The sequence below is a fragment of the Cimex lectularius genome, unplaced genomic scaffold (genome assembly GCF_000648675.2).
Source record: "Cimex lectularius strain Harlan isolate CLEC.00 unplaced genomic scaffold, Clec_2.1 scaffold224, whole genome shotgun sequence".
NCBI classification, from domain to species: Eukaryota; Metazoa; Arthropoda; class Insecta; order Hemiptera; family Cimicidae; genus Cimex; species Cimex lectularius.
In genome coordinates, this window is record NW_019392750.1 from 188,188 (window position 1) to 208,151 (window position 19,964).

Here is a 19,964-nt window from a genome sequence, read left to right on the forward strand (position 1 = left end):
ATGTAAATACATTTTCATTTGAGATTTTATTGTGGTAAGACAGGGTAGCAAAGGTCGTGTACGATATTTCTTCATTTGTGGACAATTTATGATCCGAAAAGTTACCCTCACTATCTATTGATTGGGGATGGATGAAAGAAAGGAAGAAACAAAAACTGAATGTTTTTTCCATATATTTGTTTTAAAATGACAAACATTTCGTGGAAAATTTGAAGACTGAATTGAGTAATTTGGGATAGCGAATTAGAACTTCATGCTAAGTCTAGCACAAAATGTCAAAAAGTTGCATGAGGTTGAAACAATTTATTTTTCCTCTATAAATAATTACTGTGGGGTTTGCCCTCAATCCAAACATAGGCTTGTAGAAACATACCCACATTAGCAACATTATTTCCATACATAATAAGGTGAAGTAAAATACAAATATTTTAAAGTAATGGAATTTATTCAAGTTAGATTTAAAGATCCATTATTTTTATTCAACACATAGTAACATAACACTGCTTCCTATACTTACTTTCACAATAAAGTTTAAATAAAATGATTTCAATGACTTTGAAAAGTACATTAAATTTTTATTATTTTAGAGATGAGTTTTGATAAACAATTTATAAAGCCAGGTAGATGTTTAATTTAGATAAAAGAAACCATTTTAATAGATTATTTTTAAAAACTTAGTTTTTTTTAAATAATAATACTAATTTAAATACATTATCTATACCATCTCAATAATTATGCTGTCACACCTTACCTGAAAACTTATCAACAATTACAGTTTGACTTAATAAAATAAAATCTAAACAAATATCTCTTACATATTTACAAGAAGAAAATAAAGCATAAATATTCATTTGTATTGCACAACAGTTATAAAACAATCCAATAATATTTTTTAAAGACTAGTTAATATAATTAACATGCATTCCTGTCTTTTAACTTTTAAGTGGCTTACTTATGAACATGTCAAAAGCAAAAATATAATGATTGCAGAATATATATAGGTTTTTAGATATGATTAAGTACAATTAACTATTTTATTTTTTAAAAAATTAAGTGAAGGATTGCAATGCTGTTATAATGAGGATATGATATATTTATCTAATAATCATTAGTGCGAGCAATTTTTATCTAATATAAATAAGAAAATGTTGATTATAATTTTTACAAAGGCAATACTTTAAATTTTAATGTGCGAGTGTTTCAAAATATTAAATTCATTTAAGAAAAAAACAGGAGTATGGAAGAATATTGAAATTAATTTCAACAAATATTATGTAATTGTCCTTTTCTTTCAATATAATGTAATCATGTTGGGTAAAAATTTCACATACAGTTTGTCCAAAAACAACAAACAAAGAGACAAACTGGGCGAAGAGCAAAGTTGTGGACGAAGGATCTTATTACTTTTGGTATATTTTGTTTTATAATTAACATTTGGATTGAGTACTTGGTGCCCTTTTGGTGCAAGTTCACACATCCACAACCATCTTTTTATGAATGTCTGTGTTCCCAACAACCTGAAAGTTAAAATGTGCCATTATTATTTGTGTACAATTTTACTAATATTTTCCTTTTGTATTTTGAGTTTATTTCTTGTGGAATTTATTTTTATCCTTTTGAAAAATACATCTTGGATATGGTGTGGAATGGTTAATTCTCCAGTTATACATTAATAAATAATTATATTTAAACAGGGAACAAGCCACTTAGGTACTTGACTGGTAACAGAGCTCCAAGCATCCTACAATCAGCATCAGAATTCTCATGAAAATGTACATTTGAAAAAATGCACAGGCAGCTTGAAGTTAAACGTGTTTACACTTGCAACTAATAAGCTCCTAGTAGTTTAATACTGAAATTTTGAAGACTAAAGCACTCTTTACTTGTTTCTTTGACAATGATGCAGTATTTGCTACAGCTGCAAAATTCCCAAAAAGTTTCCCAAAAACATCACAAATTGCAATATAAATCAAAATCGTTCATTATGATAATTTTGGTCTGCCTATCCTCACTGGGTTGGTCTGTCAGACAAGTTCTGGCACTTCACAATCTTCAGAGACCCAAAAGTCAAATGCCAAAGTGCACTTGATAGAACAACCAAGATAGGAAGACCACACATAAAAATCTATAAAAGTATAATATAAATACATTCCGTTCACAAATTTAAAGGAATTAATGTTTGACCAATGAAATGTAAATAATTTTTTTTTCTTGGCGCTTAGGGCTTTTGGGTACTCCCACAAATCCCAATCTAATTCTGCCCTGTTAAGGAAAAATGTTCTATCTACTACTTTGATAGTTTTGGAATATTGGGTTTTGAAGTTTTTCATGCTGAATGTCCTCAGTTATTACTTTATTTATTTATTTTTTATTTTAGGCCTAGGACTCATTTTTGAAACAACTTTTTAAACTTCACTTTTTTTTAAATCCTCAAAGCCTTTTGTATTAACTTACTTATTAATTCACCCTTATTTTATGATTTTTTGGTTTTTAAATAAAAAAAGGTTGCTATGTTAAATTTAACTAATAAAGATTTGAGATAATTACTTATGAAAAAGAACATATCTGAAGGTTTTTTTTACAAATATACATTTTTAAACATATTATTTCTTTACAATGCAATAGTAACTTAACGCATCGAATCTCATATTTAAAATAATACCACTGGATTTTTTTTCATTTCCTTTGTTCAATCCAATGCATCTCCCCACTAACTGATATGTTTTATGTTTATGCAGGAAACGAGTTTTCGTGGCTTAAAACAAGTGGAAAATAACAAAAGCGGCACACGTTGTTATCTAGTAACACAAGCACTTTTTATTAAGATACAGTAAAATTGTGGAAATACATTGATATTTAAAATCTAATATTTTTAATATTTCTTGACTGATTTAAAACGACTTTATCATATTTTTCAAAAGGAAACATACCTAAGAAGACAATGTTAAAAAAAAAGCGAAATGGCATTTCTTCTTAGCAGGGTAAAATTGTTCTTGGTGTCATTTTTTATATTAAAAAAATCTAGATTTTGAAAATGTATCAAAACTTAGTAGTTCATATTTGAAAAAATGAAATTGATACTAAATTTTCTATTACTGTGACATTAAATATAGATATTAGAACAGTTACTTTAAATCTTTGGGAAAAATTATTAAGCTATAATTAAAACTTTTTCTATAAACCTCCCATCGTTTTCGAGAAAAGTGGGTGGTGCAATGAAATAGAGACCCGGTATATATTTTCCATCTGAATTGTGTAGTGTATGTACTGCAATTTAATTAAATTGAATATTACAATACCTGTATTGTAATATTCACTATAATTAATGATTCTGAGATTCAGAAGATAAAATCCCTGCCTACAAAATGGATGTACAATTTAACTAACAACTCATAAGAATCTCAAACTGTCAGTTTTGAAAACCCAGAAACTTCACTTGTAAGCCATTCTGTAACTGGAATTTTATTAGTTGAATGTAAATTATGAGGAACATGCATGTTAGTCATTCATTAATAAAATATTATTCTATTTGTGCATGTGTGTCTGTGCTTTAAGTTAATAAATTCTTCAATCATTCCAAAGCCTGAATGATTTATTCTGAGAGGTTTGCTTCCAGAAAAAATTCAAGTAGGAAACCTTTTTTATTACTATTGTTACATTTATATCCTGAGAATCCTCTCCCACTTTTCTAAATAGTTAACATACGTAGGTCCCAGGGCCATCTTAGCTTCAGTCACCAGACTGGGTCATAAGATGGGGATAAGAAGCAAAATTGTATCGATTATTGAAGGAAATGGTAATCATGCCAGTCTGTCCATTTTTTGGTGGTTGGCATCAAGTGAGATTTAAGAAGAAATAACCACTAAAACGTTGTTGGGCCATGGTAATTTAAATAAACACAATACTATCTAGATAATTAAAATGTAAACTAACTGGGTATTAAAAAAAAAAAAAAAAATCTAGAACAATGGAACATTTAACACAATGAGTGTGGAACATCATACACCAAAATATTTCCTGTACTTCAATAATAGGAAAATTTTGAAATGCAAAGGAAGACATTTCCCACATGTGAATGGCTCATTTCAGCAAGTTATCCTTGAAGTATTCACATTTGTGAGTGTTCAGTAAACATATTAAAAAGTGGTATAATATAATAGTATATAATCATTATACGTTTATAGTGGTAAACATATAATCATTACATTGTGGTTATTCAAAAATACTTATTGTAATAATAGTTAAAATACATTAACATTAAATTAATTGATTTAAAAAATAATAAATATATGTCAATATTTTTATTAGTTTATCTTTAATTTAAGACAAGCAAAACCTCTGTAAATGTTACAAAAATTTATTTTATAAATTTATTGTTAAATCTTGCTTTTATGAGATTAGATATGACCTATTTCCAGACAGTAAGAGCTGTCCCATGGCCTGCGGGTACTTCAGGGTAAGATCTTACTGCCTAAAAGAAGATGTTTAAAAACACCTAACTAAAAAACAAATCATCTCTTCAGTAGAATAAAACCATGAATCATAAGGCGATAATGAAAATATGCAAGTTAAATCTTTATATCGTTTTGATTCATTTAAAACGAAGCTCTAAAAGCACATTGAAATTAGTATTGTCAATTTATACCTTTACAAAAATCAAGAAATTTAAAACAAAAATAGTTGAAATAATAAATAAATTTACCGAACAAAATTCATCAAAATTAATTTTTCCATCCTCGTCTTTATCCGCAAAAAGTATTGTCTTGTCGACAATTTGTTGTAATTGTGCATCTTTTAAATTGTTACCAACCATCATCTTCAAAACCTGTATGAAAAAAGAGTATTAGCGAACAAGGTTTGAGCAATTTACTTTTTTTTTCTTTTTTTTTTTACCTACCTGAAATAATTCACCATTTGATATGTAGCCATCATTATCCATATCATAAATCCTAAATGCAAACCTCAGCTTAGACTCTTTGTCACCCTTGACACTAAACTGTGAGACACCTTGAATGAACTCTAAAAAGGAACAATTATTAAGTGAAATAATATAAACAACAAATAAAATTTACCTTTAAAGTCAACTTCCCCATTGCCATCTTCATCAAAAATATCTATGACTCTTTGTACGAGAGGATTCTGCTGCAACTCAGGCAGTGACATGAACTCATCAATACTTAGTGCTCCAGAATTGTCAAGATCAAGCTTTCTAAACCTCTTCCCCAGTCTCCGAATCTCATCAGCATCAACTGTCATAATTTTATTACATAATTAATATAATATTAATTTCAGAAATTTTGTTTAGGTCTTTTAGAAGTTCTCCAACCATCGTGGTGTAACTATCCTGACTTGGGCTGTCATACCCAATCAGAGACAACCAAACTAATTTATTAATAAATTATAAATCTTAAATACTTTAGTATTAACCAAAAACCAAAAATGCAGCAAAAATATATAATTTATTGTTGAATGGGATAAAATATCTAATCTAACTAAATATTTCTTCAAGTGTGTCATTTTCTAAACTTGATGATAGGTGTTGGTCTGTGAGTCGATGAACTCATGCTTTACTGGCACAGACTCAGTAAGTGATCCTGGGCCGGTTTAGCACAATTTTCTAAACTGTTCAGATCTAAAGAATAGTTCCTGCCATATACAATTTACATCCAACTGGCACCTACCCATTGGGTGTTGTGTATGTTGGAGTCAGGCCAATTTAGAAAATTAAAAATTATCAACAAGAAATTAGTCTATTGCTCAAAAGAACCCTAACTTTTTTAGTCAATTTATAAAAATGTATTTTAATTCAAAGAATACAGTAGCCCTCACACTAGAATAGAAAGTCAACTATGGGATTAACATCCCATACTTTGAATGGATGTTAATCCAATCATGACGGTATCATGCTGGATCAGTCTGTCAAATGCGCTTCAGCATTTTGCCATCTGAGCACAACACATCAGTTGATGCAAAACAGTTGTTACCAATTTTTATTATTTTTTGTCGTGTTATTCTTTATTATAAATATACTCAATTAGCACATAATTTATTTTTTTGATGAAAAATTTATGCCATGGATTCGAATACACGACTTTCGGCTCAATAAGCTGGTGCTCCAACTATTTGTGCTATCGTGACATAGATCGCCCATTCAAAATGAGAAGTTTGTGGCATGGGCAATTGAAGTCATGGTTTGAATTCCATCTGAGATATAAATTTTACATTTTGAAAAAATCATGTATAATTAATTGAGTATATGTATAATTAAGATTAACATGATGAAAATGATAAAAGTTGATACTAACCGAGAATCACACCTGTGGATTGTACACAGTCCTACTAATGTACTGCAATCGTTAACAAATGTGAATTGAGGAATTCGAAATGAGAAGATTGTGGCAAGGGCAATCGAAGTTATGGTAGCTCAAAGTGGTTGGAGCTGTGGCGTATTAAGCTGAATATCGTGGGTTTGAATCCCACCTGTGACACAAATTTTTTATTTTGAAAAAATCAACCAAAAAAACCATAATTGAGTACAAAATAGTTATGTATGCAAGATGAGAGGCAGCCATAGGGCAAAAAGAGACGTGAGTGTTATTTGACAATACATTCACACATATCATTCTGATTAGTTGGTGGGGCACTCGATATCACTCCATTGACCTACATACAATATTGCCAATCTAATCTAAATTGGAGTCAATGGGGTAGTTTTATAAATGTACGCATTATTCAAGGGATGATGCTGATGCTATATTTCACCATCAGCTTCTCACCACTCACAACAATTAATACACACACTAAAATAAAACACGTAACCACCAAACACATGTAAATTTTTCCGCCAAAAAGCGGTCTAGAGGACCCAGAAACTCGTCATGCCCAAAAACCATTCTTAAATACGGCGGCATGCCTACACCCCCTCTATAAGGAACCAAGGCATGACAAGCCTATTATGTGGGACGCGTCGAACAACCTTTCTCTGCTTAAGCAACCATTTATGACCTATTCTTAATCAATGGACAATTCTTTGTTTCCAGCTCAGGTCCTCCAAAAACCATGACATGCAAGAGCCTCTCGGACAACCCCGCCCACCAATGCTGCCATCTTTCTTTAATAATAATACTGTAATGGTTCGAGTAAATAGGTTTAGTTTGGTTAATTGAAAAGTGAAATTGAATGAAATTGTAATAATAGTGGATGTTTTTATTTTGGTACAATTGAATGAATCTATGAATCCTTGTGATACATTGTATTAGTACACTCAATTTTATTAAATTTAATGCAAAACAACTCTGATAACCACACCTACAGAACTACCTACCATATTTACTAGTAAATCGGGTGCTGGTCTATTACGGTGTTATCAAAACTTATAAATACGATTTGTAATAAATTAAAGAATCACACTGTTAACAAATGATGAATGTTTAAAGAAAAATGTACTTACAGTTGGAACAGAGTTCCATCGGAAGAGAAGTTTCGTTTCCCTGAAACAGGGAAGACACAATAAAGAATAGAAAACGAATTTAAGAAATAAAAATTAATTAAGGTCACGCTAACAGGGATGAGATAAAACGTATGAAAAAAATAACTCACCATATCGGCAGGTGGATTTTTTGAACTATTTTCTTTAAAAAAAAAAAGCTGGCTAGTGTGAAAATTCGAACTAGACACAATATCTATTTTGGTTCAAAAACGCAACAATAATAGGACCAGCTGTAATACTGAAGAAAAAAGTATAAATACAGTCTAGCCAACCACAGGCTCAAATCGATATTTAGAATGACAAAATATTTCTACATAAAACTAATAATATATACATAATACATATGTACATATATACATAATATAATAATACATCACCATAACACGATAATAGCTGTTTTTCGTAATTATAATTAAATTAATTCTTTATCATCATTCTATAGACTTCAAGAAGAATTATCAAAATTTTCTTTCTCTAATTATATTTTTAAATTTCTTACGTTGTTTTTCAGCTCTAGTTGTATTTTAAATTAATTAACTAATAAAAAATTGGAGTTTCATTTACAGTTACAATTTTTGCCATGGCAAATGATAATGCGTTTGTGTACATGCTGTAACCAAATTATCCCAACTAGTCTTCTTTCAATTAAAAAAATTAAAAATGTCTTACTAAATCAAAACTAGTAGTTAAATTACGATCTCATCACTCTTTTCATTTTATTGCGTCCTCAGGTGTCACCAAGGTCCATACTACTTTTCTATTTAACACCTTTCATCAGGGATGTTACTTCTGTTCTTAATGACACTAACTTTCTTCTATTTGCCCGTGAGCTTAAAATTTTCTAGAAAGTACAATATTATAATACAAAATACAAAGAAGAAAGTACTATATTAAATAACCTAGAAAAGTGTCTAACCAGCAATTCTATGGCCCTAAACAACAACAATTGTAGCACAATTGCATTCAGCAGACAAATATACCTTATCCTACCCATATTCAACCACCAGTAGTACAGAGTAAACATTAAAGATGTGTGTGGTGATTAGTGACCGTTAATCGATTACTAAATAAATATCATTAAAGATATTGGTGTTCAGAGTCAATAGTTCCAATAAGTGCTCTTTCTGCAACAGGAAGGCTCGAGAAGAATGAATGAATAATAGTATTTATTTACATGGAATACAACAAACTCAAAATATGTTACAAAATACTTTACGGCATGGACAACAGTCCGTCAGCCGGAGTTGATGTGAGCAAACACAGAATAATAATAATAATAAACATACATGAAATAATTAAATTAAATTAGTCTATGAACGTACTAAAAAATACTGCGATTAAATTAAACAAACTTACAAAAATTAAATAAATGAATAAATCAAGAATAATAAAAATAAAGCAATACTATAGAAGAAAATCGAAGAAATAGTAATAATAAAAGCTAACAAAATAAAGAGATATTGTAAAACATTAATAATTAAAGTGTTGGACTAGCTCGAATCTGTAAGTCCAAGCTTGGCGAGCAAATCTGGTGAGAGGACGACACAGACGGCCATCATTTAACATTTCTATGAGTGCGGGCCTGGCGCCAGGCCAACGTGCAGGTCGTGAATCTCTGCCAGAATCGAACATTCGGCGACAAAATGAAATGTGTTTTCCACCGCTCTGGAATTACATAGAGGGCACAATTCAACTACTTTTTCCATCCATGGAGTGTAATTTAAGAATAGCTCGAGAAGAATGTTTTCATTTTTTAGTAGAATGCCCAGTTTTAGCGGAATTCCGAGGATGACATATAGGCTTGCCCATGTTGACAAGAGAGCACTTAATCTCTTTATTAAATAACCCCAAGTCCTTAAATTTAGTAAAGTTTGCCATAGAAGCCTGGAATTACAGGAAAAAACTAGTTTTTTCTTTCAATTATTAAATGTTTATGTTGTTAATGTTCTCTCTATCTCTCCCTCCCTCTCACCCACCCTCTCTCTCTCCCTCCCTCTCTCTTATCTCTAACTTACTTCAACTTATCAATTTTCATATATCCATCAATAACCATCATTTAAATATATTCTGCAATTCCTTCAACTGCCACCAACTACCTTTATTATATCCCCATCAATAGACTGCACAGATTAGGAAATAAAATTTCTGTAAGGTTGAATATTTTTGGTTAAATGTTTCTCTTCGATAGTTTAAAAATTGTTTAGCAAAACAATGGATATTCTGTTTAATTACAAACTCTATATATCTTTTCTATATATTATTTTCTATATTATATCATTGTATGTATATGTTTGTGATTTAAATATGTGAAATACGTTAGTATGTGTAATAATATTAAAAATGGTGAGGCTGCCCATTAATAAATATACATATATGTTGTTAGATAGTGTCCACACAATCTATTATATTTATTATAGTATATTTTTTAAACATGAATGGCTTTAACAAAATAACTATCGGAAAGTTTAATTAGATATAACAAAATTAATCATATTTATATCAATAATTTTGATTAACTTTAAAAGAACTTGTAGATATACATTCTGTATTTCTAAGATTCTAAAAAAATGTGATTGTTATCAAAATAAATAGTATCACTTTTTACTCTGTTAATAGAAAGACTTGGATGATTTTTTTTTTCTTCAAAAGTATATAAGTCATGTAAAGTAACAAAGATTTGCATGTCATCTGTGTTGAAAATAAAATATTAAATATAAAGCACATGGGATCTCAAAATTATTTCAAGTAAAATTCTCATTGAAATTTAAGGGTAGAGTCGTGTACAAACTCAGGAAAACTAATCATCTTTAAGAGAAACCTCGAAATTACACAGAATAATGAGTTTGTAAAATCAAGCATCTTCCCATTTGTTTTCTAACACCCCACTATGACTGATTACTAGATCCCTTTCCAAAAGTACATATTTTATTTGTATGGGAGAAGTAAGGAAGAAAAGTTTGCCTCCCAGGCTTAGTGAATATTTTGGACGAAATGGGAACTCTAGCATCATCCATCAGCAGTGGCGAAAAAAAAGAAGACAAATGTGGCACCCAAACGGTATATTATATTATTTTATACTGGGTTTATTCAAAATTTATGTTGAATATGAAGGAAGCTGCAAAAATCTGAACGGCTGAGGCCAGAAATATGACGATGTTTTCATTTTGTTTAATAGAAAGGCGATTCCAAGATGAATAATCAGACTCTAAGAACTAAAACTATAGTATGTGAAGAGGTATTCCATGAAAATAGTGTTCCTTCTGAAGGAGGTAATTTAAATTATTATTATTACGCTTTTTTAATACATTTAAATACATAAATAAAACTATTGTTTTGCTTATAATGCACATTCTCACCTTAATAAATTAACAAAAATACTTAATTAAAATTAAGAATAAATTGTATCAACTAAATGAATATTTTGTTCGTGTTAAAAAAAATTCAATTTTATATTAATTTTTCTTAAATGATAATTTAACAATTTTCTCGGCGTTTAAAAAAGTTAAATTATTTTCTAAAGTAATGCAAATCTTGGAGAGTTTATATTTTATATTTTAAAAAGACATTATGTGATGAAAGATAATAATAGTTTTTATAAATAAAATTTTTTAGAAGTGCTTGATTATGCCAAAAAAATTGGTATAGATCCAGAACGTGAGCCTCACCTGTTGCCAATTGCTCTCAATGGTCTAATGCAACCATTGCCACAGGGCTGGAGACCATGGTAAGTCCTTTGGTATCAGTGGACGCCAATTCGCTCAATTAAACAAAACTTAATTATGTTAAAGTTTTGATGGTACACTCAAGCGGTGGTATTATTACAATGACATCACAAAGTCCAGTCAGTGGGAACATCCTCTGGATGACGTTTACAGGAATTTAGTCAAGCGTGGCCGCAGTGAGGGCTACTGCTTGATGGGTGCGTTACATCACATATTCCATTATTGCCAATTCTCAATGTTTGAACATTGCAGCTAATGATGAAGTGAAAATACCAAAAGAAGATATAAAGAGTTTCGAGGACATTTCTGAACATTCATCTGGGAAGGAAAATAAGCTTGATAATTCTGTTATGGATTTAAATGTATGTTGAAGATTGGAGTTATAAATCAAATAGTACATGTTACTTATATCGAATAAAAATAATTGATCTAAACCCGCATGGGATAAAACATTAAAATTACATAAATTCAATATTTCTTGAAATGTATTTAGATGGGAACCAATTTGGAAAGATAAAATTTTAAAAAAAATAGGTTCTTTAACAAGACAAAGTGGAAAATAAGGATGGAATGTTTCATTCCAAAAAAATCCTTTTTTTTTTTTTTTAAAGAAAACTATTATATATTTGATATTTAAGGGAACAGACAAAGTGAAGGATTCTTATCCAAGAACTCATCAACCCTTATTATTAAGGAGAAAACAATTACAACTTAATGTCAATTCCCAGCAGTTTCCATCTCTTCATGTTGCTAAACTTATTAGCAAAACTAGAAAAGGTCTGTACATTATGTCAAACCTTTCTTACCAAGTAGTTTTTAAATGTATTTCTTTTAAGCAGATGATATAGAAGAGAGAGGAGAAAGCAAAGTTTGTAGAATGGCAATATGTAAGCTAGAGAACAGTCCTCCTCATTATGCTAGTCTTCTGTCAAAAGAAAACAACAAAACATTCCAGCCACACCGAAGAGTAAAGACTCCAGTGCACACTCTTGCACCTCAAAATCTAAGTGACACACAAATCAAAGGGGCCATTTTTTCCTCTGGCCCAAAAAAGTTAACACGTTCAAGCCCTATTCAAGGTACCTTTAAATATTACAATTGCAAGTGAAGTTACTATGATCGTTTTCAGATATGAGCAATCCAAGTGACTCTCCAAAAAAGAAACTGGTTAAATTTACTGATTTGGGACGTAAATCTGAAGGCACTAAATATAAACTTTCAGATAATGAAAGTAGTTTGTCGGTTAGTTTAAAATATTAATGATAGGTAACCAAACCAGTAATCATACTTTATTCAGTAAATTTCAGGAGGAGGAATTCGCCTTTGAAGAGAAGAAAGAAAATTCCAACTGTAAGGAAGTAATTAAAGCATTTTATAATAAATAGTAAATTATTTCATATATATAAACGCACACACACACACAATTATTTTTGCCTTCAACATGGCTGTTAGTTATTTATATTTTAAATAAATTATATAGATAATTTTAGACTGTTTATTTTCTTTGTTAGATCACGCTGAAAAATTGATAGAAAACAGTGGGGTTAAAATGATCAAAAAGTCAATCATACCAGATGGTGGAAACAAGTTTGGCTCGGCAAAAAATACAGTTACAAAACATGGGGTGAACTGTATGTTGGATGAGGAAAGCGAAGGCAAAATTGAGGATGTAAGAAAGCAAAGATTATCAAAAATGAGTCCATCTGTCCATTCCCCTCTGAAAAACAGCATCAAAGAAGAGACGACAAAAGGGGATTTGTCAGCTAGCGATACCAACATGATGAACATTTCAACAAGTTTAAGTAGCAACAGTACAAGTAAAAAACAGCTGGATCCTGAAATTGCTGACTTACGTGATGCAATAAAAAATATGGTCAACTTTGACAATACAAAGTTAGACTTGGCAAGCTATGTTAAAAATAAGTCAAGCACAAAATTAGCAATGTTTGAAGAGAAACTTGCAAAGGAAATTCAAGAAAAATTGACTCAATTAAAGATGCAACAGGTAAATAAAGCTTATTTGTATTGCATATTTCTACTGTAATCTTTAGAAGTAATGTGATCAGAATTGACTCTTTATCTATTATTCTTACTGTTGTTCTTCAGTTAAACTAATTAATTTCTACCACACTACAATCTTTATTTACTTGTATTGATTGGTTGATTGTATCTGAATATTGTTTTTTTCCTTTGAATGACAGATTGAAAGAATGAATAAATTCAAGTATGAACTTGAAAAACAAGAAGAATCAGAAAAAGGGAAACTCCAAAAAGAAATAGATAATAATCTAGAAAATCTTAAGATAAGTTTGAACATAGAGAGAGAACTCAAAGAAAAGGAAATAAGGTAGCATTATCAATTTTTTAAACACAGCATACATAAATTAATGGAATAAATAGAAACAAATTATGCATTTTTTACTTATTTTATCTTACCTCATTTAATGTCTTACAAAAAATTGGGCTAAATTGTTAACATATCCATCTTATGCTTACACAACTTGTAAAAAACTTATCGTTTCAATATAATGTTAAATATTAGGCTAGAACATAAGTTTGTAACATTTTTCGATTAAGGAGATATTATCCTTTGTTTTGATTCATCCAGACATGCCTAACAGCAATTCTCTCCAGATAGGCTAATGCTAATGTAAATGGCTCATTTTTTCCTTGCTAACAAAGCCACAACAGTACTTCATTAATTCAGTGGCTACCTAAACAACATCAAGGAGTTCATTACCCAAATGAATGCAAGTTTTGGGAAGAAGAAATAATGAAATTACTCAGAAGATGAAAAAAAGGTAGTACAACAAAATTGGTAATATGTTTGTATTTGATTAATTTTTTTCTACAAATATTAATGTCATCGAACTTTATTTTTGAAAATGCTACTGTTATTTGTATATTAAATAAATGTTTTCAATGAGCATTCATGACAAGTGCAATTCAGCAATTAACCTCTTAATAAAAAGTGCTGGAGCTGAAATTCAAGCCTGAACTGCCTAATTTACCTTATCTGCTCCTAAGATTTCCCTTATTCTAAGCTCTATAAAATAAATATAAATTATAATATATATATATATATAAATATATAAACTACTAAGTAGTGTAATCATTTACTGGATTACTGCTTCCCCCCTCTTTAGAGGAGTTCATCATACATAAAGAAAGAATCATGAGTTACTCAGCAGATAGCAAAAGGAGATGTAATTACATAAGTAGGTCATATTTATCAGTTAAATTTATTTATACATACGAGAATCTGAAGTTCGGCCACAAAATGTTATAAACTTATGTTACAGCCTAATATAATATTCAGGGAGACCTATACCAATTGGTTTAGGTGTCAGCATCTCACTTAGCCATGGATCACATGGTCAAGGGTTCGATTTCCAACATCACCCTTTAATTTTCTTCCTGATGCCTTATCTGTGAAGCAGTTGGATGTTGAGCTACCTTGTACAAATACTAATTAAATACTAAAAAATATATATTATATATTTAAAAAATATCTGTGTATTGGAATTTGACTTTCTTAAGACAGTTTTGGTGTTGATGGTAGCCTGAGATCAGAACTCCATCTTGTCTGTCCTGCCTACATTAGGTTCCAGGTGTTAATAGCTAGATAATTTCAACCCCCCAATGTATACAGTTTTTAAACTTAGTACATTTACACCACTCACTCTTAAATACTATATTTTCTATTTACATATCATTCAAGTAGGATGGTGAGTACTCGATGTAGTATAGGAAGGTTCCTGTCATGGACAATATATACAGGAAATTTTTTGTTTCATTAAAGTTTAGATTAAATGTTAGATTTCAAACAGAAGAGTTATTTTTATAAATCTTTCAGAAATGAACACGAAAAAGCAATGGGGGAGCTCATAGGGAGGCTTGAGGCTGAAAAGGCCAATCACATAGCTTCAAAAATGATTGAATACAAAGCAGAAGAAGATCAACAGATTACAGACATTAAAAATAGAGGGCTGTTGCGAATAGAGGAAGTAAAAACATTCTTTGAAACTCAGGCTAAAGAAATGGAAGAAAAATATCAAAGCGTAATTTATTTTAAATTATTTTTATCATTATATTGTGACATATTTTTAAGTTTTATAGATAAAGAATGTATCAATTTATTACGAATTTGAAAAGAAATGGCTAGTCGTGGGTAAGATAAAAAAAAACTTTTGGCCTTCATGTTAGTACTTCAATATGCACATCATTGGGTTACTGGTTCTTGACCACCCTAAAACTACTTCCTCTCCTCATTTATCTGCAATCATTATAGAAAATCAAAGCAAATTTAATGCCTCTTTCAGTGATTCTCACCAACTTACAGAAAAATTGGGTTGTTAGCACATTAAAGTAATTAATTTCATAAACTACAATTTTTAATTATTTTTATCAGCCTATTGAGGACTATGATTGTTTTATAGATTAAAGATTAGTTGATAGATTAATTTATAAGGAATGTATAAAAAATCTAATAATATTAGGCTACTTACCTGTGACTATATTTTTCTTCTCAAATTTATTATAATTGAATATATAATTCAATGTAATTTATCAAACTTGTACAATGTATTTTCCATTCGGTTTAGAACAGTCTGTTTTTTAGGAAGTGAAAAAACTAGATAGTGAATTCACTGATAAGCTTAATAATTTAAAAATTGCCAAAGAAGGTGAACTGAAGGAGGCTGAAGCTGAGTGGCAAGAGAAAATCAAAGCAAATTCCATACAGCATGAACTACTTTTTGAGTCTACTACTGCTGAGCACAAGAAAAATATGGATGCTCTTCAAGAAAAATTCCAAAAAGAGGAACAAGCATTAAAACAAAGCAATGCTGAGCATAATAACGCTCAGGGACAAAGCAAAAAAGAACCAAATACCTTGATTTTAACTATGTGAGTGCAAAATATAAGGGTAGTGTACAAATTAAAAACATTTTTCAATGCAGGGAGTTTGAAAAGGTGAAATGTGAAAAACGCATAATTGAAGACAAGTTTAAAATGTTGAAGGAGAAATATTTGCACTTAAAAAAAGAAATTGAAAATGCTGTAGAAAGAAAACTAAAAAACAAGTCTAGGAAAAAGAAAGAAGAACAAAAGTATGCTTTTTTGTTTAAATTGTTATTAAGTAATTATGTTACATTAGCAAACATAACTAATGTAGCATATAATAAAATAAACACAATATATTGCACCCATATGATGAAACAAATCTTTAAATTTAACTAATTAAAATTTCCAAAGTAAATCTGATCTATAAGTTTCAATGATAAACTGTTCAACAATCCAAATGTTTAAATTCATTTACAGCTTTAAGTATAAGATTCCTTATGAACAGGTCACATGTTGTAACCACAATTCTGATTCTTGTTACTTTTAAATTGAAAGGAAGCAGTTCTTAAATTTTCAGAACACTTGTAGAAGATTGGTAACATATTGTGGCCAAAAGTTGCATCCCTTTGCAACAAAAGGGGGTGCTACATTGCAACATGGTACACGTGCCTCAATGAGCACCTTGCCTTAAGGCATAAAATACCACTTAGAATAATAATTAATTGTTTAAAAAAATTCAACAATTTTTTTCCCAGTTAGATTATTATTCACTTTTTTGTATTAATGTCTATTACATCACTATTAATATGTAACAAAACTGAAAAACAAGAAATAATTTTGCAGGTTTCTTTTTTATGTTGAACAGACACAAACATTTGTATTCTAAAATGTAATATANATATATACATACATAAGAAAGAAACCTTAAAATCTTTCAAAAGAAGTAACCTTCTTTAAAAAAAAACAATTAAAACCAGAGTTAATTTAAGAAACAAGTAACCAAATTAAAAGATATTAAGATGTACATACTTTAGTCTAGAAATTCCAGAATTTAGAGGATAAACATGCTATGTGCTTAAATAACTATATCCTATCCTAACCATATCCCCACAAAAAATGCGACACTAAATTTAATACATTTCATGTTTAAATTTAATTTAAACTACATGCATTGCATTTCATTTTACCATTCAGCCTTGGAAAGGAATTGAAGGCATATCAAGAGGAGAAAGAAAAAAGAAATGATGAGAAAGAGAACAATGATGAAAACCAACTGAGTTTGCCCAAGACACCCACAAAACCAGGTACTCAAAACGAGCCATCCTCAGATGACCAGTACACTTCTCTTTCCCTTACACTTCCAAACATTGAGCACATCAGCCATAGTACAAAGATGAACAAAGTTGAAAGGAAGAAGGTAAAATTATTGGAGAAAAAAAAGCTAAGTCGTGGAAAACTACGGTTGGAACATAGCCGAAATCGGCCAAGCAGCATCCTATGTAAGATGTCGCACCAAGAGGAAAAGGCACCTGCAAATTCACAAGGAGATACATATATTCATTACACTTTTCAAGGGCAAGGTAAATTATTGGATTTTTATTGGACCAAGTTAATACTGCAGTTTAAACTTTTTTTTAAAATGTTTCTTCAAGGTTGTAGTACTAAAACTGAGAATGATTCCTACATTCAGAAAATTATTCAAGAACAAGAGGCAGTTCGCAATGCTCGAGAATATCTACTGCAACAAAAACGTGAAATTGATGCGAGGTATAACATAATAAGGAATAACACTTCAACAATGCAGGAACTCCAGCAGGTAATAAATTTAGTCTTTATCCGTTGTAGGTCTTAACCACTTTAAATGTGAGATTTTTACGTGATGCCTTTTCATATATTTGCCACCAATCATTTTTTGATCTATCAGTCCCATTTTCAAAATTTTGTCAACTTCAGTGTCACACAGGCTAAGATTGAATGAGACCGAAGAGAGTTAAATGGTGAAATATGACATAGCAATCCAGATGCAGACCAAAAACGATTGATAACAACCAAATTACAATATAATGTGTTGTGTATTTTTTTCGAATTTTCCAGCAATTTATTGTAATCTGATGAGGTTTATTATACACTTTTTTTATTTAAAGAAAACAACCACTCAGTGTTATATTTACCTTGAAAGTGTACTCCAGGCAGCACAGTAAAATAAAAGGGGTATATGAGCTGCACTCTCAAAAGTTAGGCTATTCAAAATTCCTATTTTAACTTCCCTGCAATACCTGATTTTGACAACGTTCTGTGAACAACCACATCTCCCCCAAGTTTGAGGCCTGCATTGGCGCCTCGTATATGCATCTCTGCCCCACCGCACACCACACTTCCTTTTTTCGGCTATTTTGAAATTAAATTTCAGTAATTAAAAATAACATCCTTGATGAACTTTGAGGTTTTAACATTTTTTATTCTTGGACTGGTTTACAAAAAAATACACAACATACATTACATCACAGATAATTAAACTAGCTAATAATAAGTAAATGACCAAATTACATTTTAACTGTGTCAATGCCTAGTATATTTTTCTCATTTTTTATCTCAAGGCAGTATTAATGTAATTTTTGGTTTAAAAAAATATATCATTGTGATAATTTTCTTAAGTTATACAAAGTATATTATAATATATATCTGCTGATGTTTTCAGCATATCTGCTGATGTTTGTGGATTTATTTATTAACCATATAAAATTTTAAATTATAAAACTTACAATGTAAAAAGGTAGATGTTTTAGTACTTTTAAATATTGTACATTAGTGATAAAGACGCTAATAATATTATTACATACAATGTATTCTTTTTAAAACAACATATACATTCCAAATTGTGCTAAAATATTTGTTCTATCCCATTATGAATGTAGCAAGACAGAGATTTAACGGAAATGGAAGCGTCTCTTTATAGGACTAAAGCCCTTTTAGGGGAGAAGATGGTCCATCTCAGACTCCTTGGACAAACCTTTACCAGAATAATCCAAGATACACCCAACAGCCTTGTTAAAGCTAACATTCAGATGGATAACTCATTAATTACCACAATAAATACTCTCCCTGGTAAATAATTTTTATTATTATTAACTTATCAAAATATATTTATGTTGTTTGTTCAGCGGTGGCTGATCTTGTAGGAACTGATAAGCCGTATGTCAATTTTTCCATAACTAAACCTGAACAACCAATCCAACGGATTGCTCCCAGATCAGAAATTGAAAGTAAACTTAAAGACATGCAGAATTGGCTTGAAAAAACTGCTCCTAAATGACATTAAAATGGTTTATGACATACAAGTTTTGTGTAAGTTTTATTTACTAGTTTATTATTTTACCAAACAAATAATTCTATCAAGAAAAACTAAACCATGAGTATTTTAGTTTTGGTCAAGTAACCCTAATATTTGTTGCTTTTGATTTTTAAATTAAAAGTCAATGTCATAAGTGAAAAGATTGATTTATCTTATTTATTTTTTATATAAAGTTTTAATGGATTTGGATTTTGAATTTAAATAGGCATAAATCTGCACATGTACATACATACAAACAAACATGTGCTGAGTTGAGCCTATTCACTTCTCGCAGTCCACTGACAATTACAGCTTTTTTCATTTACAATAAATTGCTGGCAGACGCAAGAATCCCTCACCCAGGGGCTAGACCTCAGTCTTAACTGTCCAGCCATTGTGGCTGGGCTCGGGGGGAGGGTTGCTGTCAACAGCTAGCCTAATTCAGCACCTAACCCATTTTTACTCACATTCAATCTTAAATACATTCACTCTTATTTACATGCCATTTACTCAATTAGGGTAGTGAAGTACTTGACATTCCTCCATCACCATTTACACAATTATAAAACCGACCTAA

General features: G+C 30.3%; 2 protein-coding genes across 5 annotated transcripts; one reads left to right on the forward strand and one right to left on the reverse strand.

Moving 5' to 3' along the window:
• Positions 1-426: 426 nt before the first annotated feature.
• Positions 427-7,734, reverse strand: LOC106673033 (calcineurin subunit B type 2). Of its 3 annotated transcripts, none has more exons than XM_014404944.2 (6): positions 7,600-7,733; positions 7,451-7,490; positions 5,073-5,249; positions 4,898-5,019; positions 4,703-4,825; positions 427-1,517 (listed from the first exon to the last, which is right to left on the reverse strand). In XM_014404944.2, exons 1-6 carry the CDS (start codon positions 7,600-7,602, stop codon positions 1,470-1,472), a joined length of 513 nt encoding a protein of 170 aa, XP_014260430.1. In that variant the 5' UTR covers positions 7,603-7,733; the 3' UTR covers positions 427-1,469. The 3 variants fall into 3 exon arrangements, with proteins under 3 accessions (XP_014260430.1, XP_014260429.1, XP_014260428.1); XM_014404943.1 differs by lacking the exon at positions 427-1,517 and adding an exon at positions 4,342-4,471 and having other exon boundaries at positions 7,600-7,734; XM_014404942.2 differs by lacking the exon at positions 427-1,517 and adding an exon at positions 4,478-4,608 and having other exon boundaries at positions 7,600-7,734.
• Positions 7,735-10,194: 2,460 nt separating this feature from the next.
• Positions 10,195-19,394, forward strand: LOC106673026 (centrosomal protein of 164 kDa-like). 2 transcript variants are annotated; one of them, XM_014404929.2, is made up of 18 exons: positions 10,195-10,546; positions 10,665-10,758; positions 11,102-11,213; positions 11,278-11,408; positions 11,464-11,573; positions 11,850-11,988; positions 12,051-12,290; positions 12,341-12,453; positions 12,519-12,561; positions 12,723-13,216; positions 13,413-13,558; positions 15,068-15,272; positions 15,833-16,119; positions 16,173-16,322; positions 17,251-17,636; positions 17,709-17,872; positions 18,972-19,161; positions 19,218-19,394. In XM_014404929.2, the coding sequence occupies exons 1-18, from the start codon at positions 10,481-10,483 to the stop codon at positions 19,367-19,369; spliced, it is 3,222 nt and encodes a 1,073-aa protein (XP_014260415.1). In that variant the 5' UTR covers positions 10,195-10,480; the 3' UTR covers positions 19,370-19,394. The 2 variants fall into 2 exon arrangements, with proteins under 2 accessions (XP_014260415.1, XP_014260416.1); XM_014404930.2 differs by having other exon boundaries at positions 19,236-19,394.
• Positions 19,395-19,964: the final 570 nt, after the last annotated feature.

Coding starts and splice junctions, on each gene's coding strand:
- LOC106673033 (XM_014404942.2), bottom strand. Junction 5,020..5,072: donor TGGGGAAGTTGACTTTAAAG/GTAAATTTTATT, acceptor GTTCCTTTTTAG/AGTTCATTCAAGGTGTCTCA. Junction 4,826..4,897: donor CAAATGGTGAATTATTTCAG/GTAGGTAAAAAA, acceptor TTTTTCATACAG/GTTTTGAAGATGATGGTTGG.
- LOC106673026 (XM_014404929.2), top strand. CDS start 10,481: ATGGGAACTCTAGCATCATCCATCAGCAGTGGCGAAAAAAAAGAAGAC. Junction 16,323..17,250: donor AAAAAGAAAGAAGAACAAAA/GTATGCTTTTTT, acceptor TTTACCATTCAG/CCTTGGAAAGGAATTGAAGG. Junction 17,873..18,971: donor CAATGCAGGAACTCCAGCAG/GTAATAAATTTA, acceptor TTATGAATGTAG/CAAGACAGAGATTTAACGGA.